Source organism: Dama dama, chromosome 21 (assembly GCF_033118175.1).
Source record: "Dama dama isolate Ldn47 chromosome 21, ASM3311817v1, whole genome shotgun sequence".
In the NCBI taxonomy this organism is placed as follows: Eukaryota; Metazoa; Chordata; class Mammalia; order Artiodactyla; family Cervidae; genus Dama; species Dama dama.
In genome coordinates, this window is record NC_083701.1 from 31156333 (window position 1) to 31180707 (window position 24375).

Here is a 24375-nt window from a genome sequence, read left to right on the forward strand (position 1 = left end):
TGGCGTTTATAGTTAAAACAATCCAGAAATTTAGAAAGAAACTTTGGAAACTCAACACTCTGTGTTCCGTTCATTTTAGTCAGCTGCATGTGGATACAGTGCAGACTTAGCAATATAAATGAACTCTTCTCTGCATGCATGACTTATGCATCTGTACCTCATCACTCACAGAACGGTTTTTGGAAACTCTGAACCTCTGCAGTATGCAGCTCTCCAACACCCAAACAGTCCCTCTGACTCACTGTAAAGTTACTTACGCTCCTGCTCTTAAGTGTTTATTTTCAAGTGGCTGCACTATAGGGCAGTTTATTTATTCTATTGTGTGATGCAGTGATTTTTCAAAATCCTGAATACCAGGTAGTCATACTAATTTGTAACAACAGTCTTCAGACTTGATCTCTCAGATGGAGCACATGATGTTTAGTTTCAGAGCTGATTTTCCAAATTAAGAAACAGTGGAGCGCAAATGGTTTCTCTGCCCCTGTTGGCTGTTTGTTCTTGGCAGTACAGTTGATTTCAGAATAACTTGTGTGGTGTCTTATTGTTAATTGGTAAATAAAATGTGTAGATTGAAGTCCTTCTATAACTGGACAGTGTAACCTAAAATGATACTAAATGCATAAAATCTCAACAATATATATAGAAGTTTAATGTTGTCAAACTGTTTGGAGCTGGGACCTTGAGATGAATTGTTTGGAACTGGGACCTTGAGATATTAAAACAATCTGGAAAATTTGGAGCAGCCTTAGTTCTGGGATCTTGCTGTCCCTTCATGGGTCCCAATCCCCAGTGCATATCCATTGACTTCTCTCTCCATTTCTGCTCCAGCCTGTGCTTCTCACTCTGGCTTTATTACTTGGATGTTGGGATTAAATTTTTGATGATGATTGACATTCCCTGTATGTTATCACCAAAGAGCTTGAGAAATTATCTCTGAAAAAACTTGAAGCTGAACAAAAACCAGACTTAGAAAATGGCCTTTTTAATTCCTAAATAGCTCAAGGCTATAAGATAATACTCTGCAGGAAAAGGCAACGCCAATTCATGACTTAGTTTCTGAATAATGATGGCTGCAAATTGAGCCTTGATTTCCTAAAATCTCAGTATTATGAATTGGATCACTTATACAAAAAATGTTCATGACAATACATTAAAATTTATAAAATTACTTCAGAAATATTTATAAAGGTTCTTACTTTTTAATTTACAATAAAATGCAAATACTCTTTTCTGGGGCTATTTTCTCGTGGACTGGACTATAAAGCAGAGGGGACATCGTTGGTTGTCTCTTTGGTATCCATTTAGCCTCACTGTGTAGTAGTCATGAATTTGGTGTATTACTGACCCCACTCCCAGCTGCAGGGGTTGCCCTTAATTAGTCTAAACCAGTCACTATAAATAATCTTATATAAATTATATTTATGTATATAAATAATCTTATATATAAATAAACTTAATTGGTCTAAACTAGTCACTATATATAATCCCAGGGGTACCTCTTCATGACCCTAGTTAGCCAGTCAGAGTGAAGACAGAACCGTATTGTGACAGCCGTGAGCAGCTCTTTCCAGTGACTAAATGGTGTGGTGTGCAGCCATTTGGGAGGTATCCAGCTTGAGACTTAGGTCAGCATCTGGAGGGCAGAGCTTGGGAACCATTACCAGAAGACTAATCCAACTATGCCTAAGCCAGGTATGATTTTGGACTCTGAAGTTAGGTGAACCAATGAACTCTCCGTTCAAGCAACTGTTTTTGTTTGCTTTTGTTGCTACTTGCAACCAAGGCATCATAGCTGAAATACTGAATCCAGTGAAGTTAGGACTGACAAGTTTTCTTTTTCTGGTAATTCTCTTTGTTGTTAGCTAGGCATTTCCCATCGAACCAAGATGACTCAGTTGATTAGATCACCAATGTCAAATTAAATATGGATAATAGTATTCACATCTTAGAATGAAAACTGTCAGTTTGTTTTCATGGTGACTTCATTGACTCCTTACTCTTTCATGTCAAAACTTGTAAAGCCTTCAATCTTGTCTGTCAGAGAAACCTCAAAGACTTTGTTATTGTTTCTAACTGAATGGCTCAGCATGAGTTAGTATCACTGAAGGCTGTGGCAGTAAACAGATTTTAGCTGCTTATCGGGGGCGTACACGCGTGTGTGGTTGCTTCAGTTGTGTCTGACTCTTGCGACCCCATGGACTGTAGTCCACCAGGCTCCACTGTCCATGGGATTCTCCAGGCAAGAACACTGGAGTGGCCTCCTCCAAGGGATCTTCCTGAGACCCAGGGACTGAATCCGCATCTCCTATGTCTCTTGCACTGGCAGTCAGGTTCTTTACCATCAGCGCCACCTGGGAAACCCCACTCATTGGGGGCAGTCATTCTTTATTTTAAAAGGGCCTAAAAATGAAGGTCAGGTTGAGCCATCTGAAACTGGGATGCCTGCTTTTATTTAAAGGAGTATAAAACGAGACCAAAAATGCTACTATATTATCAACTGTCTGAGAAAGTATTTGGATACTAATGTTAATTGGCTTCCTCATTTTACCAAAGACCACTTCATTGGTAAATTTAATGAAAAACTTTTAAGACTTTGTTTTCCTTGACCTCCAGGCCACATGTGAAGTCACTCATAAATTACTTCTTAAAGATTTCTTACTTCTCTGCTCTTCCACTTCCACTAACCATTTTACATTTCCTCTTCCGCTAACCATTTTACATCTGATGTTTGCCATGTCTTGGGCCCTCTTCTCATTTTTTATTTCCACAAATCATCTCATCTGATCTCATCTAGCGCTCGTCAAAACTTAACCTAGTGCTCTTAGAAACATCAGTGTAATACATTTCTGTTGCTTAAAACTCTCATAACTCCCTATTGCTATTAGGATAAAGTCCAAAAGGCCCCCGCAGGATCTATACTTACCTTACTGACTAAAGTTGTCGCTTGTCACTCCCCATGTACTACTCTACTTTCAGGTCTAACTGAATCTCAGCTTCCACATATCGTTATACTCTTTGCTTAGAAAAGTAATTGCCTCCCTGGAGTAGCTCCTCTTTGGGGGAGTATTCCTCCTGAGAGTTCCTCAGTTCAGTTCAGTCACTTAGTCATGTCTGACTCTTTGCGACCCCATGGATTGCAGCACGCCAGGCTTCCCTGTCTATCAATAACTCCCGGAGCTTGCTCAAACTCATGTCCATTGAGTTGGTGATGCCATCCAACCATCTCATCCTCTGTCATCCACTTCTCCTCCCACCTTCAATCTTTCCAAGCATCATGGTCTTTTTCAGTGAGTCAGCTCTTCACATTAGGTGGCCAAAGTATTGGAGTTTCAGCTTCAACAGCAGTCCTTCCAATGAACACCCAGGACTGGTCTCTTTTAGGATGGACTGGTTGGATCTCCTTGCAGTCCAAGGGATTCTCAAGAGTCTTCTCCAACACAACAGTTCAAAAGCATTAATTCTTTGGCGCTCAGATTTATAGTCCAACTCTCACATCCATACGTGACCACTGGAAAAACCATAGCCTTGACTAGATGGACCTTTGTTGACAAAGTAATGTCTATGCTTTTTAATATGCTGTCTAGGTTGGTCATCACTTTTCTTCCAAGGAGTAAGCGTCTTTTAATTTCACGGCTGCAGTCACCATCTGTAGTGATTTTGGAGCCCAGAAAAATAAAGTCAGCCACTGTTTCCCCATCTATTTGCCATGAAGTGATGGGACTGGATGTCATGATCTTAGTTTTCTGAATGTTGAGCTTTAAACCAACTTTTTCACTTTCCTCTTTCACTTTCATCAAAAGGCTCTTTAGTTCTTCTTCACTTTCTGCCATAAGGGTGGTGTCATCTGCATATCTGAGATTATTGATACTTCTCCCGGCAATCTTGATTCCAGCTTGTGCTTCATCCAGCCCAGTGTTTCTCATGATTTACTCTGTGTATAAGTTAAATAAGCAGGGTGACAATATACAGCCTTGACATACTCCTTTTCCTATTTGGAACCAGTCTGTTGTTCCATGTCCATTTCTAACTGTTGCTTCTTGACCTGCATACAGATTTCTCAGGAGGGAGGTAGGGTGGTCTGGTATTCCCATCTCTTTTAAGAATTTTCCAGTTTGTTGTGATCCACACAGTCAAAGGCTTTGGCGTAGTTTCCAGCACACTTGAATTCTCCCTTCACAGCAGTATACTTAGGTTCTTGTTAACTTAGCTTTAGACTCCATTGTTCAGAGAATTTACAAGGTTTACCTTGTTCAGAGTATCTCCAGAGAGTAAAACTGGGCCTCATTCAGTAAAGGCACTTGGTGGATGTTTTAATGACTTAGATACCTGTGATAGAATCTGTCTCAAATAACTTATTTGACTTTGCAGAAAATAATTTATGGTGTGACTTGGTTAATGATTTATAGGAACATAAAAATGTTACATTAAATTGTACTTTTACTAACAGATCAAAAGAAAGTTTGCATGCATGCATGCTAAGTCACTTCAGTTGGGTCTGATTCTTTGTGACCCCATGAAGCGTAGCCCATCAGGCTCCTCAGTCCATAGTATTCTCTAGCAAGAACACTGGAGTGGGTTGCCATGCCCTCCTATAGGGGACCTTCCTGACCTGGGAACTGAACCTGTGTCACTTACATCTCCTGCATTGGGAGGCTGGTTCTTTACTACTAGCACCACCTGGGAAGCCCCCAAAATAGCCTACAGCACACTGTATTCCCAGGCAGACTCCCATCCATGTACTAACCAGGCCCAACCCTGCTCAGCTTCTGAGATCAGGTACGTTCTGGGTGGTATGGCCGTAGACAAAGAAGAAGGCTTAAGCAAACTGAAACTGGCTCTGATAGTACAGCAAGTGAAATGCTGAAATCCTTTGACTAAACAGGCAAGACTCTTAAAACAGGAAAGTTCTAATATTTCTTTCTCTCATATTTTAGAACATTAAAGGATACTAGAAAAATAATGTAAACCCTCCCACAAAACAACAAAAGAACAATTTCATTTTAAAGAATTTTATTATAGGATGTTAATATTCAGGACACCTTCAGAGCACCTTATTCTTCTAATCAGATTTTTGGTAACTGGTTTTAAAGTGTTACTTGAGTATTTTTCCTCATACTGGCTTTCAGGCAAAAGTACTACTTGGTGCTTGTTTAAGAGATGTTAATTTGATTAAACAGTTTATCCTTAATAACCTGAGACATCAATCCATGGATAGCTTCTATGGTTGTTTTACAGCTAGAAAGAAAAAACATATCACATGATGTCATAAGAACTGAGAACTGTTTCAAACATGCAACTTGCATACCCCCCCCGCCCCCAATTACATCCCTGCACCCCTAGTAATGATTCTGGTCCTATTTATACTCTGCAAAACATACTGTGTACCATACCAATCTACAGTTTACTCTCTATAGTATACCATAGTGATTTTTAGCCTTCTGCATGTATTTTGATTGTTTCCTAACTTATTAAATTTTTCCAAAAGAATGACAATGTAAATAGCTGATAAAATTCAAGTTATTTTATTATTTGGGGAAAGTTCTATTTTAGAAGGTTACTGAAGTTATTTATAAATCAGAAATATAGATTGATTCCAATATTACACTAAAATCTGCTTTCTCTTGTTGTTCATTAGTTGGAATTGTTTTTAAAAATTATTTTAATGAACCTTATGCTTTTTCTCCTGAAATAATCACAGACATCCTTCAAACAACTCAAAGGTAAAGTTAGGTTAGTGGATGAAGGACTTAGATTTTAGAACTGATTAAAAAAAAAAACCACCAAAATTCAGAAAAGATGCAATTCTTGTAAAATTACTCCCCGAAGGAAAATTCTCTACTATTGTACTACTACACTTCTCCTTCCTACTTTTCCTCCTATATAATTACATTCCCACAGTGACATTTTTGCTTCATAAGAAACTGAGATGTAAATGCAGATAAAACTATAAATCAGACACATATAAAGATAGATGAGCAAAATGACATATTCAGAGCAAGTATCAAAAGTAAGCCATAACGTCAAAGAAAAATGTAATTTTTATCCAGGCTGCTTCCTTTATACCTTTTATTACTCGCAGAGAAGAAATAAATGAGGTCATTCTAACCCAAGATAGCTTCTATTCCAACACATTTCAGCCTTCCGTCTCTCTTTTCTTTCCTATCAACTAGTTCAGTTCTTCTCAAAATGGATACCAAGATATTGATTTATATAGATGTCAACATAATCTTCCTTTCCTCTCTACCCCTGTCATATTGAAATTAAAATTTTTGTGAAAGTGAATATTAGTCTTCCCAATTCTGTATGCATCTGAAGGATCATGTAATTATTTCACATGTTAGCTCAAGTTTGTTCTTAATAAATTCTTTACTGAGATTTGAGATACTAAATTACTGTATAAAGGATTATTTCAGAAAAACAATTTGAGAGATAACAATCATTTCTCTGATATTTAGGGCTTAAAACTATAACAATTTGAAATTTGATAAACTTAAGAAATCCTAATTTAATCCTTCACAAAAGGATTAGAATAGATTAGGATATATCTTTTTGCAAAGTTTTGCTTTGGTTTTTGTTTGAAGACCCAGCAATGGACTGGTCTTCTTTCTTATACTTTATGGCTGAAGCTGGAAAAGGTGAAAGGGAGTTTTTCACAACATCACCCAGACCCATAAGCCTTTAATATTCTTACTTACTGTCTCCTAAATTTTCAAAGTTAAAACCTGCATCTGACAACCTTAAAGGTCCAAGTAAGTTAACATTTAGGTACCACTGTAAGTTATAGGTTGAACTGTAAGGAATTTGAATCCTGTTATTTACAAATCTTGAGAAAAAAAAAAGTTAGGGGTAGGAACAGATTTGCTCTCACCTGTCTCGCGTAGCTTTGGCAAGTTTGTCTTCTGACTTTCGGTCATGTGTTTCTAAACCCAACATGAAACTTCCTCGTCCCAGCTGGGCTTCTGACTGTTCTAGTTTTTCAGACAAATCAAAGACCTGACCGGTGGTATAGTCTGCATTCTATGGGGAAAATGATATTGTATCAATATACAATACTAGTCTATCACGTAAAGAAATATACATATGTAAATTTTCTTCCATATAGAATATTTCACTTACAAATAATTCTACTATGAAATCCAAGTGGATAGTCAGTGAAGTAAGAAGTCAAATTATACTTGCAAAAACTGATTCCAAAGCTCAAGCAGTTGAAGTGTAGAAATTTTCCCCTTTTATAGTTTAAAGATTAAATTTGGAATTGTCTTTTTCGACTGCTTAAATCTAATAAGTTGTTATTGTAAGAGGCTTTGAAGTACAGAGATTTGAGTCTAGATTGTGGTCCTCCTGCAGATTAGCTAGGAGGCCTTGGGAGAGGTCCTTTACTTTTCTATGCCTTCCAGTCTTCCTGTGAAAATGGGGGAGGATGGTGATAATTTCTACCTTAGAGCTATTGTGAGTGATGTATACAAAGCTTGTAGGACTGTTGATGACACCTAGCAAAAACTTAACAATTGTTAACTAATTTTGTTAGTTTTTCATGTTGAGCTTCCAGAATTAGTACTTATGACAACGTTTAAAAAATTACATTTGTTTTAGCTTTTCTAATTACAAAATTAATCGTTATACAGAAAATCTAGAAAATGTAGAGCAGTATATATATATATACATATATACATATGTATGTATGTATGTATGTATGTATGTAAAAGAAAATACCTACCATCCCCTCCACCTAGCTATAACCACAATTTTTTTTTAGAGTATTGCTATATACTCACATGAGCTTCCCAGGAGGTGCTACTGGTAAAGAACCCGCCTGCCAATATAGGAGACATAAGAAATGTGGGTTTGATCCCTGGATTGGGAAGATCCCCTGGAGGAGGGCATGGCAACTCACTCCAGTATTCTTGCCTGCAGAATCCCATGGACAGAGGAGCCTGGTGGGCTATGTATAGTCCACAGGGTCACAAAGAGTTGGCACATGCACACCCACATTTGGTAAACTGAAATATTCTATATACTGCTGATATTTCATAATTTTAAAAATCAAAAGTTTAATAATTACATATGTACACTTAAGTGTACTTAAGTGTAATATTTTTTAAAAGTTTCTACTGGAATATCTTTATGTTATTCTATTTGCTCATTCTCTAAGATACTGTAAAGGCAGTATAGTTTAGTCACAAGACATTTTAAAAACATTTGCTGTCACCATAGTTACTACAAAGAGCCCTTTAAAATGCTACCAGCTTTCCAGTGATTTTACAAACTTATGATAATTTTTTAAACATGCAATTATATTCACTTTGTCTGGATCTAAATGGTTTAGGTCACCAATACATCCTTCCCCAGCAGATTTGGGAAAAAACCCTAATGTTTGTAGATCACTTCACATCTAGAAGATTTAACTGCAGATTTAAAAATGTGGGATGGCAGAAACAGTTATACTATTAAAATGAAGAAAGAAACCAATTACATTTCAAACAGAAAAAACTAATATAAATCAAAAGTAACTTTTTTCTGGTAGCTTTTAGATTACATGCTTTAGCTGTAAAGGGAAAGAGATGACATACATTTATTTACATATTTTTTTCTTAGAATGCTGTAATGTACTAGGTATTTAACTACACCAAAAAAGGAGGAAATATAATTTAACCTTTTCTGGATTATTAATGTCCTCAGTGTATGCAGTGCTAGAATACAGGGGCAGGCACAGGCTGAGTAAGTAGAGCTGGCTGCTTTTGTACAAAGGTTCAGACAGCTCCAGTCTTACTGCTTCCTGCCCATGCCATCATGTGTCACTTCTGGCTGCTATCAGCATACTTGCCTCTAAGGAAACATGACACATGAGGCATTTAGCAGTGCTAGGTACATAGAAAACATTTAATAAATGTTTGCTATTATGATCACTCTCCTTCTTTCTAATTTACTATTTTTGACTGTTGAGGATAAGAAATAAGAAAAAAAATATAGTAAATTCATAGTAAATATGTTCAAGTGAGGTTTTTACCCATGAGTACAATGAATCAAATGAGCAAAAAATAATTTATTGAGGCTTTATTATATGCCTAGTACTTTGCTAATTACTATATACATATTTCATATAATTCTCAGTGTACTTAACAATGTAGGTATTATTATCATTGGGCCCAAGAAAGGCTCAGACACATTGAATAATGCTGTGAAGGTCACACACAGCTAGTAAAATGGCAGACTTGTTTCTGAACTGAGTTTATCTTATTCCAAATTTTGTGGTTCTAACCACTATGCTATACTGTACTATATGAAGTGGCTTACTCTAAAAAAAGAAAAAAAAGATAAAACTGTTCCTTAACTAAGATCTAGGTAGAAGTTTCTATCCTCTTCTAGGTATTAGATTTTAATGATATATTGGAAGATATTGACTTTTTCTTTTTTGGTGATAGCGGCAATCTACTTGCTATAAGGTAGTGATATTCTGATTTCTTTTGGGGACATTCTTAGTTCAAGTGCTCCAGAGAGTTTCTTCTACTCCAGCCCAGCAGTAAAGCACTTGCCTTGGCCCAACCACTCATGGTGTTCATTCCCTTGGCCCAGAGCAGGTTTAAGGATAGGCATGTGACCTACAAAACTCAGACACACAGTGAGGCTTTGCCTGGGAATATGTTGAGTGGTGTGTGTGTGTGTGTATGTATCTTGATCTTTTCTTTTGAATGTGGAATTGGGAGGTCTAAGCTAATACTGCCATCTTGATTTCACATGAAGTCTGAAACTGAAACCAACTGACCTGAAATCAAAGCTGAGAAAGGAAGACCAAGACCTCATAATATTGTCTGAATGCAAACTCGGGCTGTGCCTGAAGTCAGCCCTACTCCTGGTACTCCTGGACTTTGCAGCTTACATGATTCTCTTTATTGTTTTAGCCAGGTTGGTTGGGTCTCCTGTCACTTGTAACTAGAGTCCTACCTGAAGACACACAACAAAGAACACTATTGGCATTTTTCTCTAACTAAGTCAGAGGTAGTCTCACCCTCATCTCGTCTCAATAGTACACAGTACAGATCCTGGCTTGGCCTGATATTCCAATCCACCTCTGGTCATGCAGAATCTGCCCCCAAGCCTACCATCTTGGCAAAGTCAGTCTTTCCATGAAAAAGAGTTTCAGATATGAAACAAATTATGTTGATTGATAAAATTCAGACACATTCTTTGCAAGCATAGTACTTACTGTAAGCAAGCTAGAGGAACTCAGCGTATTCACCCAGTATTTATTCCACAAAAGTTCAAGCAATTTCCGATCCAAAGAGGATTTGAAATATGAGACTTCTAAGGCATAGTATCTACGAAACAAAACCACAAATCTAGTAAGTAAAAAACATTCAACCACATCACATAAAGGTTATGGCCAGATTTAAGATAATTACATTTTATATCCAAATAGTCATGCTTTAATTTTTAGTCCAACAGAATAAAGGGTAAACCTGGTTTCCTTACTCTTCAGGGGGGTGGTTTCAATTCAGTTAAGCAAATATTCTCGTGTAATATTTCTCCCCTCTGTAAAGCCCAGAAATTCTCAAAAAATTATTAGTAACTAATCAAACTTTCTGAATGACATGTATTTACCCATGTCACTGACTTCATAAATTTCAGCCAACAGTAATGAACTGCCTCTCTCCAAGGTTAGCTATAACTTTTGTTAGGCTTTTAAAAATACCAAAAATGACAGGTAGATTCTCGATTCCTCCCTTTCTAATCCCCTAATCAGGACCAACTGTTTTTTAGAAAAACAAAACTTTAAGGTTGGTCATTAAAGCTTATAAAAGAATTGCTGCTGCTTCTAAAGGTGCCTAATTTATAATCAGGGATAGCAAGGGAAATTGGGTTAAATGTCTGAAAAACATTTTTTTTTAAGTAATAAATACTTAAATATGTCACTATGTTACAAAGAAATACAAGGGACTTCTCCACCTTAAGGAGCTTACCATTTTCATGGGACATGTGGGATGAATCCATGAAAAGTATAAATATAATGATATATGTTGAGTAACAGTAAGTGATGTTATAGTGCATATTTAAAATTAATCATCAGCCAATTAAATGTTAGCGATAGTGAGTACTCTCAGTATAGACAGAACAGCCTGAGAAGCCCCAGGGAAAAGGCAGGATTTCGAGTAACCCTGACATGAGTCTATAGTGTGGCTATGTTAAAAGCAAGGAGGAAGCATAAGGCAGAGAGCCCTGACTCACAAAAAGGAAAGTCATGAAAGGAACAATAAGTTAATCAGCCTGCCTGGACAGTTTAGTGGGAGCAGGATTTTGTGAGGGAAACCTAGAAAGCTATGTTGGGGTCTGGCTGGCAGAGGACATTACATAAAAGGCTAAGAAATTATCTTCTAGGTACTTGGGACTCATGGAAGGTGTCTGAGCAGATCAATGACATAGCCGTTTATATCAGTGTTTGAGAAAGCCGGCTGTGGTAAGATGTGTCAGAGGAGAAACGGGAGGCGGGGAGACCACAAAGGATGCCACTGCAGTGGGGCAGATGTCAGGAGAAAAAGGCCTCCCTCTCAGGTTAGTGGTGTCAAAGATAAAGGCATAGGGACACAACAGAAATGTGTGTTCTTTCAATTCAGGAGTGAAGAAATTTAAAAAGAGTAAGAATTTAAAGACAATTCTAAGTAAGGGCTTTATAAAGATTAAGATACCCCTGCATATGTGTAGATGAAAAGGACACAGCTATAGTGAAATGTGGAAGTGGGATATGGAAACAGTGTATTTCTTGAGCACTTATTATGTCCTGGTGCTTTATATATATTCTCATTTAATCTTTTGTACAACCACCACAGGAAAGATTTATTATTCCCATTCTAGGCCGAAGAAACAACTCTAGAATAAAGACTGGTTCAACACCACATAAAGTGGCAGCAAAAGGATATGATATTATGTCAACACCACAGAAAGTGGCAGCAAAAGGATATGATATTATGTCTGTTATCAAAACCTCATGGTCTAACTTATTGTTATATCCAGAGTGTAGACATTTAAGACATTGTTTAAGAAGTGAGGCCCCAGGAGTTGAGACAGTTAGGTATGGGGAGAGGAGGCAGGGGCTCAGGTGGAAAGGTCAGTTTTAGAAACGACAGGTTGTACCTCTGATACTTTAGGGGAAGAAGAGGATGAGTAGAGCAAAAGATGTAGATTATAAAGGATGGAAAAGAAGGGAGCTCAAACTGGAGGGTCTAGAATAGACTTTTATGTTTTAAAATTTATGGATCACCTTAATGTTATTACTGTCTTAATTCCATAGGCTGATGCAATGAAATTTTTTGGTCTAATATTAGCTGCAAATCTCAGTAGCAGAGTTGAAAGCAAGAAGAATATTCAAAATTACTCGTGGAGCTAAATCCTCATCTTCTGTACAGGAAGTCAATAATAGATACTGCCTAGAACTGAAAATCAAGAAGTAGCACTATCAGCATGCTGTTTGATGTTAATGGGGTAAATACTTAAACGAAGTATAACTATAATAGTTTAAGTGATTCCTCTGGGGGTGGGGGAAAGGGAATGGTACTTTCATAGAACCAGTTGATCCTTTAAACTATGTGCTTGTATAACATTGATAACATACAAGCTAATTTAAAAAACCCGTTGTGTCCTATTTTTACTAAGGCTCTTTAAAGTTAAATATATTTAATATCTGTATTAGATTCTATGTTGAAAATGAACTTTGGATTATTATCTAGAATTTAAAGTAGGAAAGAAAAAAGATCAGTGTAAACTACAAATTATAGCTCATTGTCAAATGATTTAGGAAATGATCTATAATGAGTCTGCTCTTAAGTTGGCACTATGTTTCATTGAAGATTTGAAATAAAAATAAGCAACTTATCTGCCTTATTAAAAAAGTTTACTCTTTATTTAGGAACTGGTCCTAAGTAAGAGAGTATCTTTGAACATCCTGCTTATTCCAGGTTCAAAATTCTAGGCTCTAGCAATGCAGGTAGTTAGAAAGCAGCAACTCCTCTTAGACAGGCTCATTTCTCAGAAGAAACAGGAAATGCAGGTTTGTTTGGGTACAGAAAGCACAGTATGCCTCACAGTCTTTTTTTTGTTTCAAAAGCTGCTGCTGGTGATGAGAGAAGTAGAATAGGTATTAAAGGTATAAATTTTTGAAATTGCAACTCAATATAAATGAAAAAAATTCACTGTTAACTCTGAAAGTGAAAGTATTACAGCAAAGGTGTCCTCATGCTTAGGAGCAATTCTCTCAAACAGGAATGGCTTAAATTCTTTTCAATAGAGCAAATTAAGTGATTTAATTACAAACCTCTCATTGAAAAATAAAAATCTTTTTTTTCCAGAAGTATGCCAAGGATGACTGAAATCAGACATATATAAAAATTAAATTCTAGAAATTCGGGTATTTTCTAGGAATTCTGAACAGAAAAATAAGAGCAGTGGTAGCACACAAGTAGTAAAGTATTCCCGGAAGTTAGGGTAGGAGGTGTAGAGAAGGGACAGCAGTAATCAGTTAGGAAAAACTTTTTTTTTATTTTTAGGGGGATACCCACACTTCTATGTACCATAACCTATTTTGTTAGGATATAGCATGAAGTTCACATTCTAATGAGGTCAATAACAAGGAAGCAAAAACATATCAGAGAGTCACAAGTGCTAAGAAGAAGAATGAAGCCGGGAAAGGTAAGAGTGACTATAAAGTGCTAACTGAAATAGGGTGACCCTTAAATAGACACTCGAGACTGAAATAGTGAGTCACATGGAAATAAGGAAGAATGTTCCAGGCAGAGGATTAGCAAAGTGCAAAGGCCCTAAGGCAGGAATCGGCCTAGTACATCTGAAAAACCATAATGAGGCCACTATGGCTAGAATAGACACAGCAAAGGCTTAGGGACAAGAAGTAGAGTCACTGAGATGAGCTCAGAATGATTGCAGGGGCCAGTCTACATAGGGTTGTGTGGTCCATGGTAAGCACTATAGATCTTATTCTTAATGAGACAGGAAATTACTCTGAGAAGGACGAACATGATCAGACTTACATTTTAACAGAATCTGTTTGGCTGACAAAAGACCTTTAAGGGGTGGGGTGAAGTGCAGAAGCAAGAAGACTAGCTAGAAGGCTAGTGCTCTGATTTAAGCTCCAGATGGCTGTGGCCTGGGTCAAGGTGATAGTAAGAGAGGTGATATATTTAGAAGGTGGAGAAAATTGTCTTCACTGGTTTACCAATTTAAAAAATTGAGATGTAATTCACTGTTTTAAAGGAGTATACAATTAAGTAGTTTTTTTGTATGACTTCTTTAACTCTTGGAGTAAAAATGTGTAGGGAGAAATTTTGCTATGTGAAAACTGGGTACATTGAGGGCTGTAGAAATTGCTAGTGTCAGGCTGGCCCTGCATACAGCTTCCTTCAACTTTTACTTTCATTAACAGGTCAAGTATCTTATACATTGATAAAACATATATAGATGAGAGAAAGGCAAATAACATGTTAGATTAAAACAATTGTTAATAAAGATGCAAACATTATCCTAAATTTATATATTCTTACTATTATTTTAAAAGGTATTATGAAATCATTTCATCTGAATTTTTTTCTCATCTATAAAATTAGGGGCTTGGTCTGGATGATCTCTGAGGTTTCTTATGATGATTCTGGCGTCAGATACATTTTTAAATGACTTACTGCTTGCAGTGTACACCAAAGTCTTCTATTTTATTAAGTGGGATGGTCTGGTACTCAGAAGGTCCTTCATCTGGAGGCTTGTAGCCCTGAACAGAAATGAAGAAAATAGAAGACTTAAACACAACAGAGGAAAAACATGTGTTTTTTATGTGACTTTCTGTTTATAGAAATGGTCACTTGGGGGAGCCAATTACTGAACATAGATGCCTAATAAAAGAAAAGTATATTGTTTATACTCTTCCTCAACCCTATTTGGTGCTGAAGGCTAGATTTGGCTTATAGATTAATTTTTCTTGTCCCTAGGTGATATTCACTTGTGCTCATATCTATTTCAGATTGCAGTAGATAGTAGATGGCCGTGATACACAAATCCTTATTAACAAAAGAACACTGCTTTTCTAGTGGAATTAACAACATGCAGCACAAATGTATTACCTTTTTGCTAAAGACAATTTGTGGTAGTTGGGCTTCTATTTTGTAAATACTGTTAAATTGTTTTAGGACAAAATGAGATACTAACTATAACACATCTTTAAAAATAAACCAAATATTTAAAAATCGAAAAACTATAAGAACTTGGAATTTTTCAAATTACCTTTGGGTATGTCCTGAAGGCTCCAAGATTCACTTTCCCTGCAGATATTGTTCTTGTTGGGTCAATCTACAAGAAAGATATATTTAATATCTGCTGACTTATTTGTTTAAACATTAAAAGCCTTGAAATACATATGTACATATAACACTATAGGCACACACACATAATTAAAAATAACCAATAGGGAAAAAAATAACCAAATTGGAAAATCATAGAAGTTCAACAGAATATAGAAATCTCATCATTAATTTAGAGATTAGATCTAGTTACTATACTATTTAAGAGTATTAATTAAAGATTTGCTCATCTCTTTTTCAGAAGTCTTTTTTTTTTTTTAACAGATGAACAATTTCTACCTTCCTTAGAGTAACCTGAATTACATCTAAAATACTTTAAGCATAGCAAGAGCTGTTCTAGCAATTCCTGATTTAATCAATTCACTCAACATCCACCAAATGCCCACTGTGTGGAGGGAACTGAGACACAGGTGCTGTGTACATTCTCATCTAACAGAGGGTGGGAAAAGATGCAGAGAAGTTACATAACTTGTTCAGAGTCCCAGCTACAAAGAAGTGGAATTTAGATTCAAACCTAGGCTGGCACCAGAGCCTTGCTCTTTACCATACTGTTTTTATTTCCCTGTATACTGTATATACTGTTTTTATTTCCCTGTATACTGCTTTGGTAAATCTTCATGAAAATTAATTACAACTGGTTGTAAAAATACTTACTACCACTGCTACAAATGGTTCCTGGAACTGCTGATTGAGCATCTGAGTACTAACATCAATTCCAGAAAGCCAGCAGCCATAGCCAGGGTGGCTATGATACCAGCCAATTGCATTTTCAAGGCGGCCAACCTAACAAATGAAGAGAGCAAAGGAGCTTGAGGTTCCTGTTTAATCTAAGAGATTTTGTCTATTTATACAGCCCTACAGTTAAATAACAGTATGCAGAATAGTTATAGCATATGCTGCTTTAAAAAAAAATTTTTAGATAATACACGGTCAAGGCGCAAAATTACCAAGATACATGTACAATAAAGTCATTCAGTCTCCTTCCCACCTCTTTCCCCTCAACTAGTTTCTCAGCCCAGACGTTACTGTCATAGGCTTACACACCTGTCTTCCAGAGTTATTCTTTGCATATAGAATATATTCTTTGCATATATGTAGATTAATAAAAACACACAATGGCATACCACCAACAGTATTCTACACTTTGCTTTTTCACTCAACAAAATATTCTGGGATTTGTTTCATATAAATATATAGATAGCTACCTTTTAATTTGTTTTAAAGGCTGGCTGGCAGTTCATTGTGTGGGATATAATTTATTTAATCAGCTTGATATTCAGTTACATTTAGGTTGTTTTCAATTTTTTGGTTTTAAACACACATAATGATTCAATATATGTATATACTGTGAAATGATCACAGTAAGTACAGTTAACATCCGATACCACATGCAGTTACAAATTTTTCTTTTCTTGTGATGAGACCTTTTAAGATCTACTCTCTTGAGAATTTTAAAAAATCCATGCTAATCTGTTACATATAGTTGAGAATAACTTAAAATATAAACTCTAATGTTGGAGGATAGTTTTAGGTTTAGAAACTCAAAAATAACTATGAGACTCTTAACTTGCAGTCACCAAACGTCAGGGCACAGCATCTTTACCTGTTTAGCGTTTTCTATGTATGCAGCCATGTACTCATACGCAGCGGCCTGAGCATTTACTCGGGTCTCAGTGCCCTCGACAGGCAAAGCAAAGCTGTCCATGATGATCATGGTCTCACCGTCCACCTTTCCCAGCATCAAGCCCATCACTTCCAGGTTGCCTCCTGATCTGGCATGCATCACCATTTTCAGTAGAGCCAATGCTGAGATTTTGCAGTACTTAAAGTAATGGTGACTACAAAAGAAAGGCATGGTGTAATTAACTTTCCTAAGTACAGCTGTAAGACAGTTTTTGTAGAGATTAACAAGTATTGAGGCAATTTACACTGATGGAATGGGGAGAAAGCGTATATATAGAATGAGGGAAAGAAAAAGTATAAAAGGACAGAGTTCCTGAAGGGGGATGGAAATGATAAACATAATCCTGCAAATTACTTCCCATTGGGGGAAGGGAAAAGTATGAAATAATTTTAAAATATGCCAGTCGAGTAGACAGAAGGGAATTACACGACCATTTCAATAGCCTTTTTCTTCATTAATTTTGGAATCACCAAATCTAGGTTTCTGACCCTGGTTGGTCAGTTTTGCCTCATTATTCTCCGACTTAACCTTCGAGGCCTACCAGTTAAGAATGTGGGCTCTGACATCCATCTACCTAGGTTTGAACCCTTTTACTGCCATATCCTGGCTGTAACCTTGAGATAGCCACTTAATGTCTGTGCCTGTTTTCATAGAGTTGTTGTTTGGAGAAATGAATAAAATAATATACATAAAGTGCTTGGCTTAGTGCCTGACACATACAAAACTTTTTAAGTGCCAGCGGCATTATTAACCTATCTTTTATAGTACTCCGAGAGAACAATGTGTTGAGGGTTGTAGCTTCTCTGGAGGTATCAGTCTAAAAGTGGAAAATGTAGGCTTAAACTCTTTAGTCTTTCCGTGATCAGTATTTCAGTCTGTCATCTGTGTATGTGACTAGACTACTGTTGAATAAAATTACACCTCAGTCTCATTGATGTAGTGGAAGACAGCGAGGATGACTGTAACTGGAGATAGTCACACCGTGAGGCTGATCATTTAAAATATTCAATAGGCTATATCAATCTAAGTATGCAGCCTGCTATAGAAATAGCAGACAACCAGGCAAAATAACCAGTCTGTAAAGAATGTCAGTGTCTTTGAGAAGTCTTTTGAAAATGTCTGCCCACAGATTTCAATCACAGCTGAAAAATATAGAGACCTGTCCTTGGGAGTAAAGACATGAATTAAAATCTTCACTCCTCTATCTACTGGGAAAAAAAGACAGTCCATTATTGTGCTTCTATTACATACATTCTAGGCCCTTTTTTATACATGACCTCATCTAATCTTTCTAACATCACCAACAGATAGGTCTTTTTTCTCTTTTAGAGATTAAAAAAAAGATAAGTAAATTTCAACTAATTAGTTAAGAGTTGTGAGATTTGATTTTAGGTCTTAACTATTGTTCACTTAAGAATTCATTGCCTCCGTGTAATTATGAAGTAAGTTATTTACTGTATTTGCTTGTTTTTATATATGCAGAAAAGGAATAAAAATACAGTACTGTGTTGTCATAAAGATTTAATGACATATGGAAATTCCTAGCTCAAAACTCAGCCTGTAGTAAGTACTCAGTAAATACTGCTGAATCTGAATACCCACAGTTAAAGCTTGCCTTGTAAAAAACTGAGAGACAGATGAAATATGGTTTTTGTTGTTTCTATCCATTAGAGAGACTGTGTGATCTTTTTACTCTTTCCATACAATATCTGCTGTCAGGAAAGGATAAATACCGCGGTAAAGAAACCTTGACCTGTCATCACTCCCAGGACACACGAGTTTTGCTAAGGGGCAAAAACCCTTAAGTTCTATTGATATAATTTACAGCTTTTGTAAAACAAAAATGGTGGAGTAAACATTGTGGGAGCCTCTTTGTTGTTTCTGAAATAATTACCAGCAATCAAAAAGCAATTATAGATCTAAAAGATTATAGACTAAAAAGCTGGCTCATAATTATTTTAGAGACCCTTGGATTGACTCAATATCTGAAGAGAGCTGTAGTCCCAGTCTGAAATCAGCTTAAGATCCCAACAAAGTGTACAAGGCAGAGTGTGGAGTGTCTGTAACAATACGGGGGCTGAGAAGTGAAAGCCCCAAACTACCGCTCGTTTTCCTCTTCCATTCTCCCAAGGCAAACGAGACAGAAAGGGGGAATCAAGCAAGCCCCAGTGGAGGGTCTTACGCTTTATTTGCGGGGATAAAAAGGTAAAACAAAATTTCTTAGACGATTCCTCTTTCTCCTTGCTGCAGAGGGAAAGACAAGCTCTCTGACCCCAACTCCCACTGCCCCTGGGTCTCTTAAAATCCCGCCACCCCTCCCTCCCCTGCGTTTCGCCAGGGACCTCCTCACTCCTTAGTCCAGGGCTTCGCCGCCAGGATTTCTTGCTGCTGTTTCTTGTCGTATTTGTAGATTTCATCAATACTCTGGGCTTCCTGCATGTTGTTGGCTAGCTCCCACGTTTTCTGGGCCATGCCACTCCCGGAAGCCGCCATCACCGAGGAATCGGATAAGCTGTCGCCTCCGCAATCGAGACGCAACTTTACCTAGCTAGGTTTTCGGGCGTGGGCTCCGGACCCACCCCACCACAGGTGCAAACTCACACTAGGCTCTCGGGGCAGCCATGACACCCAGCACCGGAGGTGAAGTTGGTACGGACCATCCGCGGGATGGCGGGGGTCCTTGGGGGACGCGGCTATATACACAGCAGTTACACAATAGTTAAGAGGCAGAGGAGTCGTCTCATTACTGGAAAGAGAACTTATTATCTTGGAAAATTATATGTGTGAAATAATACGAAAACAGTAATTACCTAGGGAATGGTATAGTCTTCTGCACCGGAAGAAGGGCGTGTAACGTTATGCCAGAAACTGGAATTGAGCTTCCTTGTTCGTCCTGCGCAGGCTCGGCCCCCGCCATGTTAAAAATGGGTAGATACTTAAAGCTGCAATGGGGCAGAGAACTGTTTTTACGTGGGTGTAGGTACTTTTAAGATTGTTGAAAGAAAAAAAAAAAAAAAAAGATGTTTATGGAAAAGTTGACATAGAAGTAGTTCTGAATGCCGCTTTTGAGAGAATGGTAAATGGCCTCCTAGTTTACTACCAGGTGAATCATTGCACATGCGTAAAGCCCTTTGACTTGTAGTGGTTTGGCGCTAAACTTTACTAGAGGGGCGTTCTCTAGCGTCCCAAGGTGGCCATGGAAACTCGTGAATGGCTATGATCGTGCCTTTTGGCGCGTTTGTAAAAATTAACATCTATACGAGCTATTAGTGTTTTGCAAGTGTCCAGTACCCACTTCTTGAAACAGTTTACAGTTTAATCTACATTCCACTGTGGAACCAGTTCTGTCCCCTAGGCCGAATTAATTTAGGGGGAATATGTTTTCATGTAAGAGTTAATACAGTGTTTAATTATTTCAGTTATTTCCTTGTTTTAGGTATTCTTCTTTCTTCTCCTATCCCCCATTCCACACTAGATTCTAAGTTCCAAAACACAGGGACCGGTGTCTCTATTCCTTGTTTTATCCCCAATACCTACCATAGATGCTCAGTGTTTATATTACTGGGAAAAATAAAGGGGTAGAGGAGGGTGGAGTTTCGCCTCTGCAACCTCAACTTTTAGTTATCTTGAAACTTTGCATAAGGGGTCAGCGTTGCCTGGAGTGCTTTCCCCTTACTTTTCTAACTGGGAGCTCATATTAATATTTAAAAACAGAGCTCAAAGATCTCTACCATGCAATCATTCTCAACTTCTTTCTCTCTCCAGTCATCTTCCTTCCACGACGTCTCTAAATGTCTATAGGTGCTTCTGTAACTGTTACACATTGATATAATGTATTTGTTTACTTGGAAGTTTTTCTTTTCACTGTAAGCGGGTGCACTCTGCTCTGAGTTGTATCCTCCATTCCTAGAAAGGTGTGTGACATTTAGTTAAGACAAATATATAGGAATTAGGGAATCCACAGCCCCGCCTGCGATTTTGACATTCTCTCTTTTTTTTGGCATTATCTTTCAAACCCTCATACAAGGTGACTTCAGGTAAAGGACCCTTATCCCCACTGGCCGGGGAAGCTAGAGATCTCTTTTCTAGTGGTGATATATGGCCACTAAGTATTCGGGTGAACTGAGTATTTTGAAATTAGTAATAAAGCCTATGTTGTAGTAATTAAGACAAAATGTTGACCTCCTCCTGAGGGAGCAGTCGTGCCCGGAGAGGTGTGCCAACAGTTTTTCTCTACCACCCCTGACTTGTCCCCCGTCTGCCCCCTCCAGGCTCCCCCCACCCACCGCCCCCAGGCTCTGAACAGAGGCCAGCTGGGGCTTGGAAGGTTTGAAGTGGGCAGAATCAGTTTAGCCTGGGAAAGTGGCTCCCGCAGTTGAACAGTCTCAGGCGAGGTCCCAGTCCCAGATATGGGTGAGCCCTGCAGACCGCCGGGCGTCCATGCGGCCTCCGGGGCGGCAGGGGGCGCCCCGGGCCGCGAGCCTCTGCCCCGCGGCCGTAGTGGGGAGGGGCCACGCCCGGCCGTTGGCGAAGGGCGGGCGGAGGGCTCGGCCCGAGAGGCGGAGCCCGGGCGGCTTGTCACACCGTTCCCGCGCTGGGCGACCGCCGTCTCTTCGGACCGCGGCGAAGAGCCTCGCTAGAACGCTGTGCTGTTCCCCTACGCCAGCCCGCTTGCCTGAGTAAGCGTCCGTCGGCCGCGGTGGGGAGCGGGCCTGTCGGGGTGTGGCCGGGCTTGGAGGGCGTCCCGGGGCTGGGTTCGCGGCTGAGGGCCTCGCTGGGGGCGGAGGTCTGGCAGCGGCCAGGCTGGCCAAGGTCCTGGGGTTACCTGGGTTGGGGTGGGGTTCCCTGCGTACTGGGGTCTCGTGGCCGCCGGGGTGGGGTTAGAGTCTAGCAGCTGCGGGCCGGGGGATCCCGGACCATTCTGGGGTCTCGCTGCAGTGTGGCTGGGGGCGGTGCTCTGTTCCCGGGTTGCCCTGTGAGTGAGCGTCTCGCCGTCGCCAGACCTGCCCGGGGCGGTGCCTTGGTTACGCGGTCTGGACTCCGGGCCGCAGCTACCACCGCCGCCGCCCCGGGTGCTGTTGAGATCCGGTTGCCTGACAACGCGTTGACGCTTCCCGAGGAGACTGCCACCCACGGCGCCGGCACCCGGAGACCAGCTGCGCCTCGGTTCTCGTGCCTGCCCTCCCCATCAGCCGCTCTCCGCTGCTCGCCTGTGCCTGCCGAAGCACCTTTCCTTTAATCGGGGTTAATGGTTAACGTTTATTGAGTGTTGTGTCCCAGCGCTGTTTCTCAGTGCTTTGCTTTGCAAGTAAAATTGGATTCCCACAGCCCTGTGAGGTCGGCGCTATTATTATCCAGTTTTCCTTGAGCTTGAACCTGTTGTTTCTAATTGCCTTGATTCCTGCGATTGGAATCACATTTGCAATAAATTAGCACTGGGATTCATTCTTTGAGAGAGGCTGGGTTTCAAGATTATAGGATGAAGTTTAGCTTGGGTTTCTGGGAAGACTAATTTTTATAGTAAGCCACTACCTCGATTCCAAACACCTCTGGAAATGCAGGAGTCTAATAGTAACCTATGGTTTTTCCACTGGTCATGTATGGATGTGAGAGTTGGACTATAAAGAAAGCTGAGCGCCGAAAAATTGATGCTTTTGAACTATGGTGTTGGAGAAGACTCTTGAGAGTCCCTTGGACTGCGAGGAGATCAGTCCTGGGTGTTCACTGGAAGGACTGATGCTGAAGCTGAAACTCCAGTACTTTGGCTACCTCATGCGAAGAGTTGACTCATTGGAAAAAGCCCTGATGCTGGGAGGGATTGAGGGCAGGAGGAGAAGGGGACGACAGAGGATGAGATGGTTGGATGGCATCACCGACTCGATGGACATGGATTTGAATAAACTCCGGGAGTTGGTGATAGACAGGGAGGCCTGGCGTGCTGTGATTCATGGGGTCGCAAAGAGTCGGACACGATTGAGCAACTGAACTGAATAGTAACCAATATGAGTTTGTAAAAAGCCAATTATCCTCAAACAGGGTTCAACTTTATATGAAAGAATGGCTTTTCATGTTCGTAAGCAAAAAGGAATCCTATGGTAACCCGTAAAATATTGCTTTCTTTTCTGCATATTTCTTCTTGCTAGGAGTGCACTGACTTTCTGATGGTTAAGTGTATGCTGAAGTGCTCCCCAGGGATGAAATTTTGAGTGTCCTTCACACGTGGCGCTAGTGGTAAAGAACCCCTCCTGCCAGTGCAGGAGACCTAAGAGACGAGGGTTTGATCCCTGTGTTGGGAAGATCCCCTGGAGGAGGGCTTGGCAACCCACTCCAGTATTCTTGCCTGGAGAGCCCCATGTACAGAGGATCCTGGAGGTCTACAGTCCATGGGGTTGCACAGAGTCGGACGGCTGAAGTGACTTAGCACCCAGGCACGCAGTACAGATAACCCGGTAGAAGGGAGCAGGTGGTTTTAGAAAGGATAAATTGAAAACAGGTGCTTTCACTGAATGGATCTGGTTGTGCCTTCCACACACACAGACACACACAGAGGCATAATGATGGATTGCTTAGAATGAGTTCCTCTGGGATTGCTTTTTCCCTCTCGGTTTTTCTTTAAATTAAACCTTCAGTTTTGAGTCACTTAGTTGGCTGTTGCATCAAATGATTGTTTGGTTTTACAGGTTGTCTTCTAGTGATGGCAAATGGGATCAGCATAGCCACAGGTGCTCCGTTGCTAATAATACCTATCCTATGAAATAACATCTCCCCCCACCCCCCACTGGGGAATCATTTAAGAGTTCTTTGGACTTCATCTTCAAAAGTAGCCAGAAAATTCAAGTGACAGGTTAACCCAGAAAATCTTTTGCAGTTAGTGAAATAACTAAAAACATTCAGAATACCACACACACAGTTCAGGTGACGCTGATATAGTGATGGGACAGCGGTGATTGTAGAATGAAAGTAGTTGGCATGCATATTCTCTGTTGGGGAAGACTAAGGGGAAGCAGGTGGTCAGTCTAGATGAGAAATAAGTGTGTCTTGGGTTTAACTTTGAAATAAATTTAAAAATTGGGGGGGGGGGGAGGTGCTTTGAGTACAGCATTTCTCAAATGAAGTTTTTAGACTTAACCTGATTAACTATTACAGACTTTGAGTGGATTGCAGATTATCCTTTAACGTCTTTCTGACTTAAGTTCTGATTGCTTTCCTGAGTGGGAGACAAAAGTGTTTGAATAAATGTTTTGGCAATTTTGCATAACCAAAAGTTTATCTAATTTATGCTACTGTTCTTAGCACTAATGATGTATTATTAACAGTTACTAACAGACTTAGTCATGCCTT

At 39.4% G+C, this 24375-nt stretch overlaps 2 protein-coding genes across 12 annotated transcripts in view; one reads left to right on the forward strand and one right to left on the reverse strand.

Moving 5' to 3' along the window:
• Positions 1-4993: 4993 nt before the first annotated feature.
• Positions 4994-19682, reverse strand: COPS5 (COP9 signalosome subunit 5). 2 transcript variants are annotated; one of them, XM_061123421.1, is made up of 8 exons: positions 19385-19682; positions 16954-17188; positions 16005-16133; positions 15274-15339; positions 14679-14764; positions 10205-10316; positions 6869-7017; positions 4994-5235 (listed from the first exon to the last, which is right to left on the reverse strand). In XM_061123421.1, exons 1-8 carry the CDS (start codon positions 19525-19527, stop codon positions 5151-5153), a joined length of 1005 nt encoding a protein of 334 aa, XP_060979404.1. In that variant the 5' UTR covers positions 19528-19682; the 3' UTR covers positions 4994-5150. The 2 variants fall into 2 exon arrangements, with proteins under 2 accessions (XP_060979404.1, XP_060979405.1); XM_061123422.1 differs by having other exon boundaries at positions 19377-19515.
• A 1891-nt stretch (positions 19683-21573) lies between these two features.
• The window catches only part of CSPP1 (centrosome and spindle pole associated protein 1), a 109066-nt gene continuing 106264 nt past the window's right edge, over positions 21574-24375 (forward strand). For 8 of the 10 annotated variants that reach the window (XM_061123426.1, XM_061123430.1, XM_061123429.1 and 5 more), the window contains exon 1: positions 21582-21713. The gene's annotated coding sequence lies outside the window, so the exon portion shown is untranslated. Of the gene's footprint in view, positions 21714-24375 lie in introns of all 10 variants that reach the window. The other 2 variants (XM_061123433.1, XM_061123436.1) reach the window with 1 other exon arrangement.

Coding starts and splice junctions, on each gene's coding strand:
- COPS5 (XM_061123421.1), bottom strand. CDS start 19,527: ATGGCGGCTTCCGGGAGTGGCATGGCCCAGAAAACGTGGGAGCTAGCC. Junction 15,340..16,004: donor AACCATTTGTAGCAGTGGTA/GTAAGTATTTTT, acceptor TCTTTCTTGTAG/ATTGACCCAACAAGAACAAT. Junction 5,236..6,868: donor GCCAAAGCTACGCGAGACAG/GTGAGAGCAAAT, acceptor TTTTCTTTCTAG/CTGTAAAACAACCATAGAAG.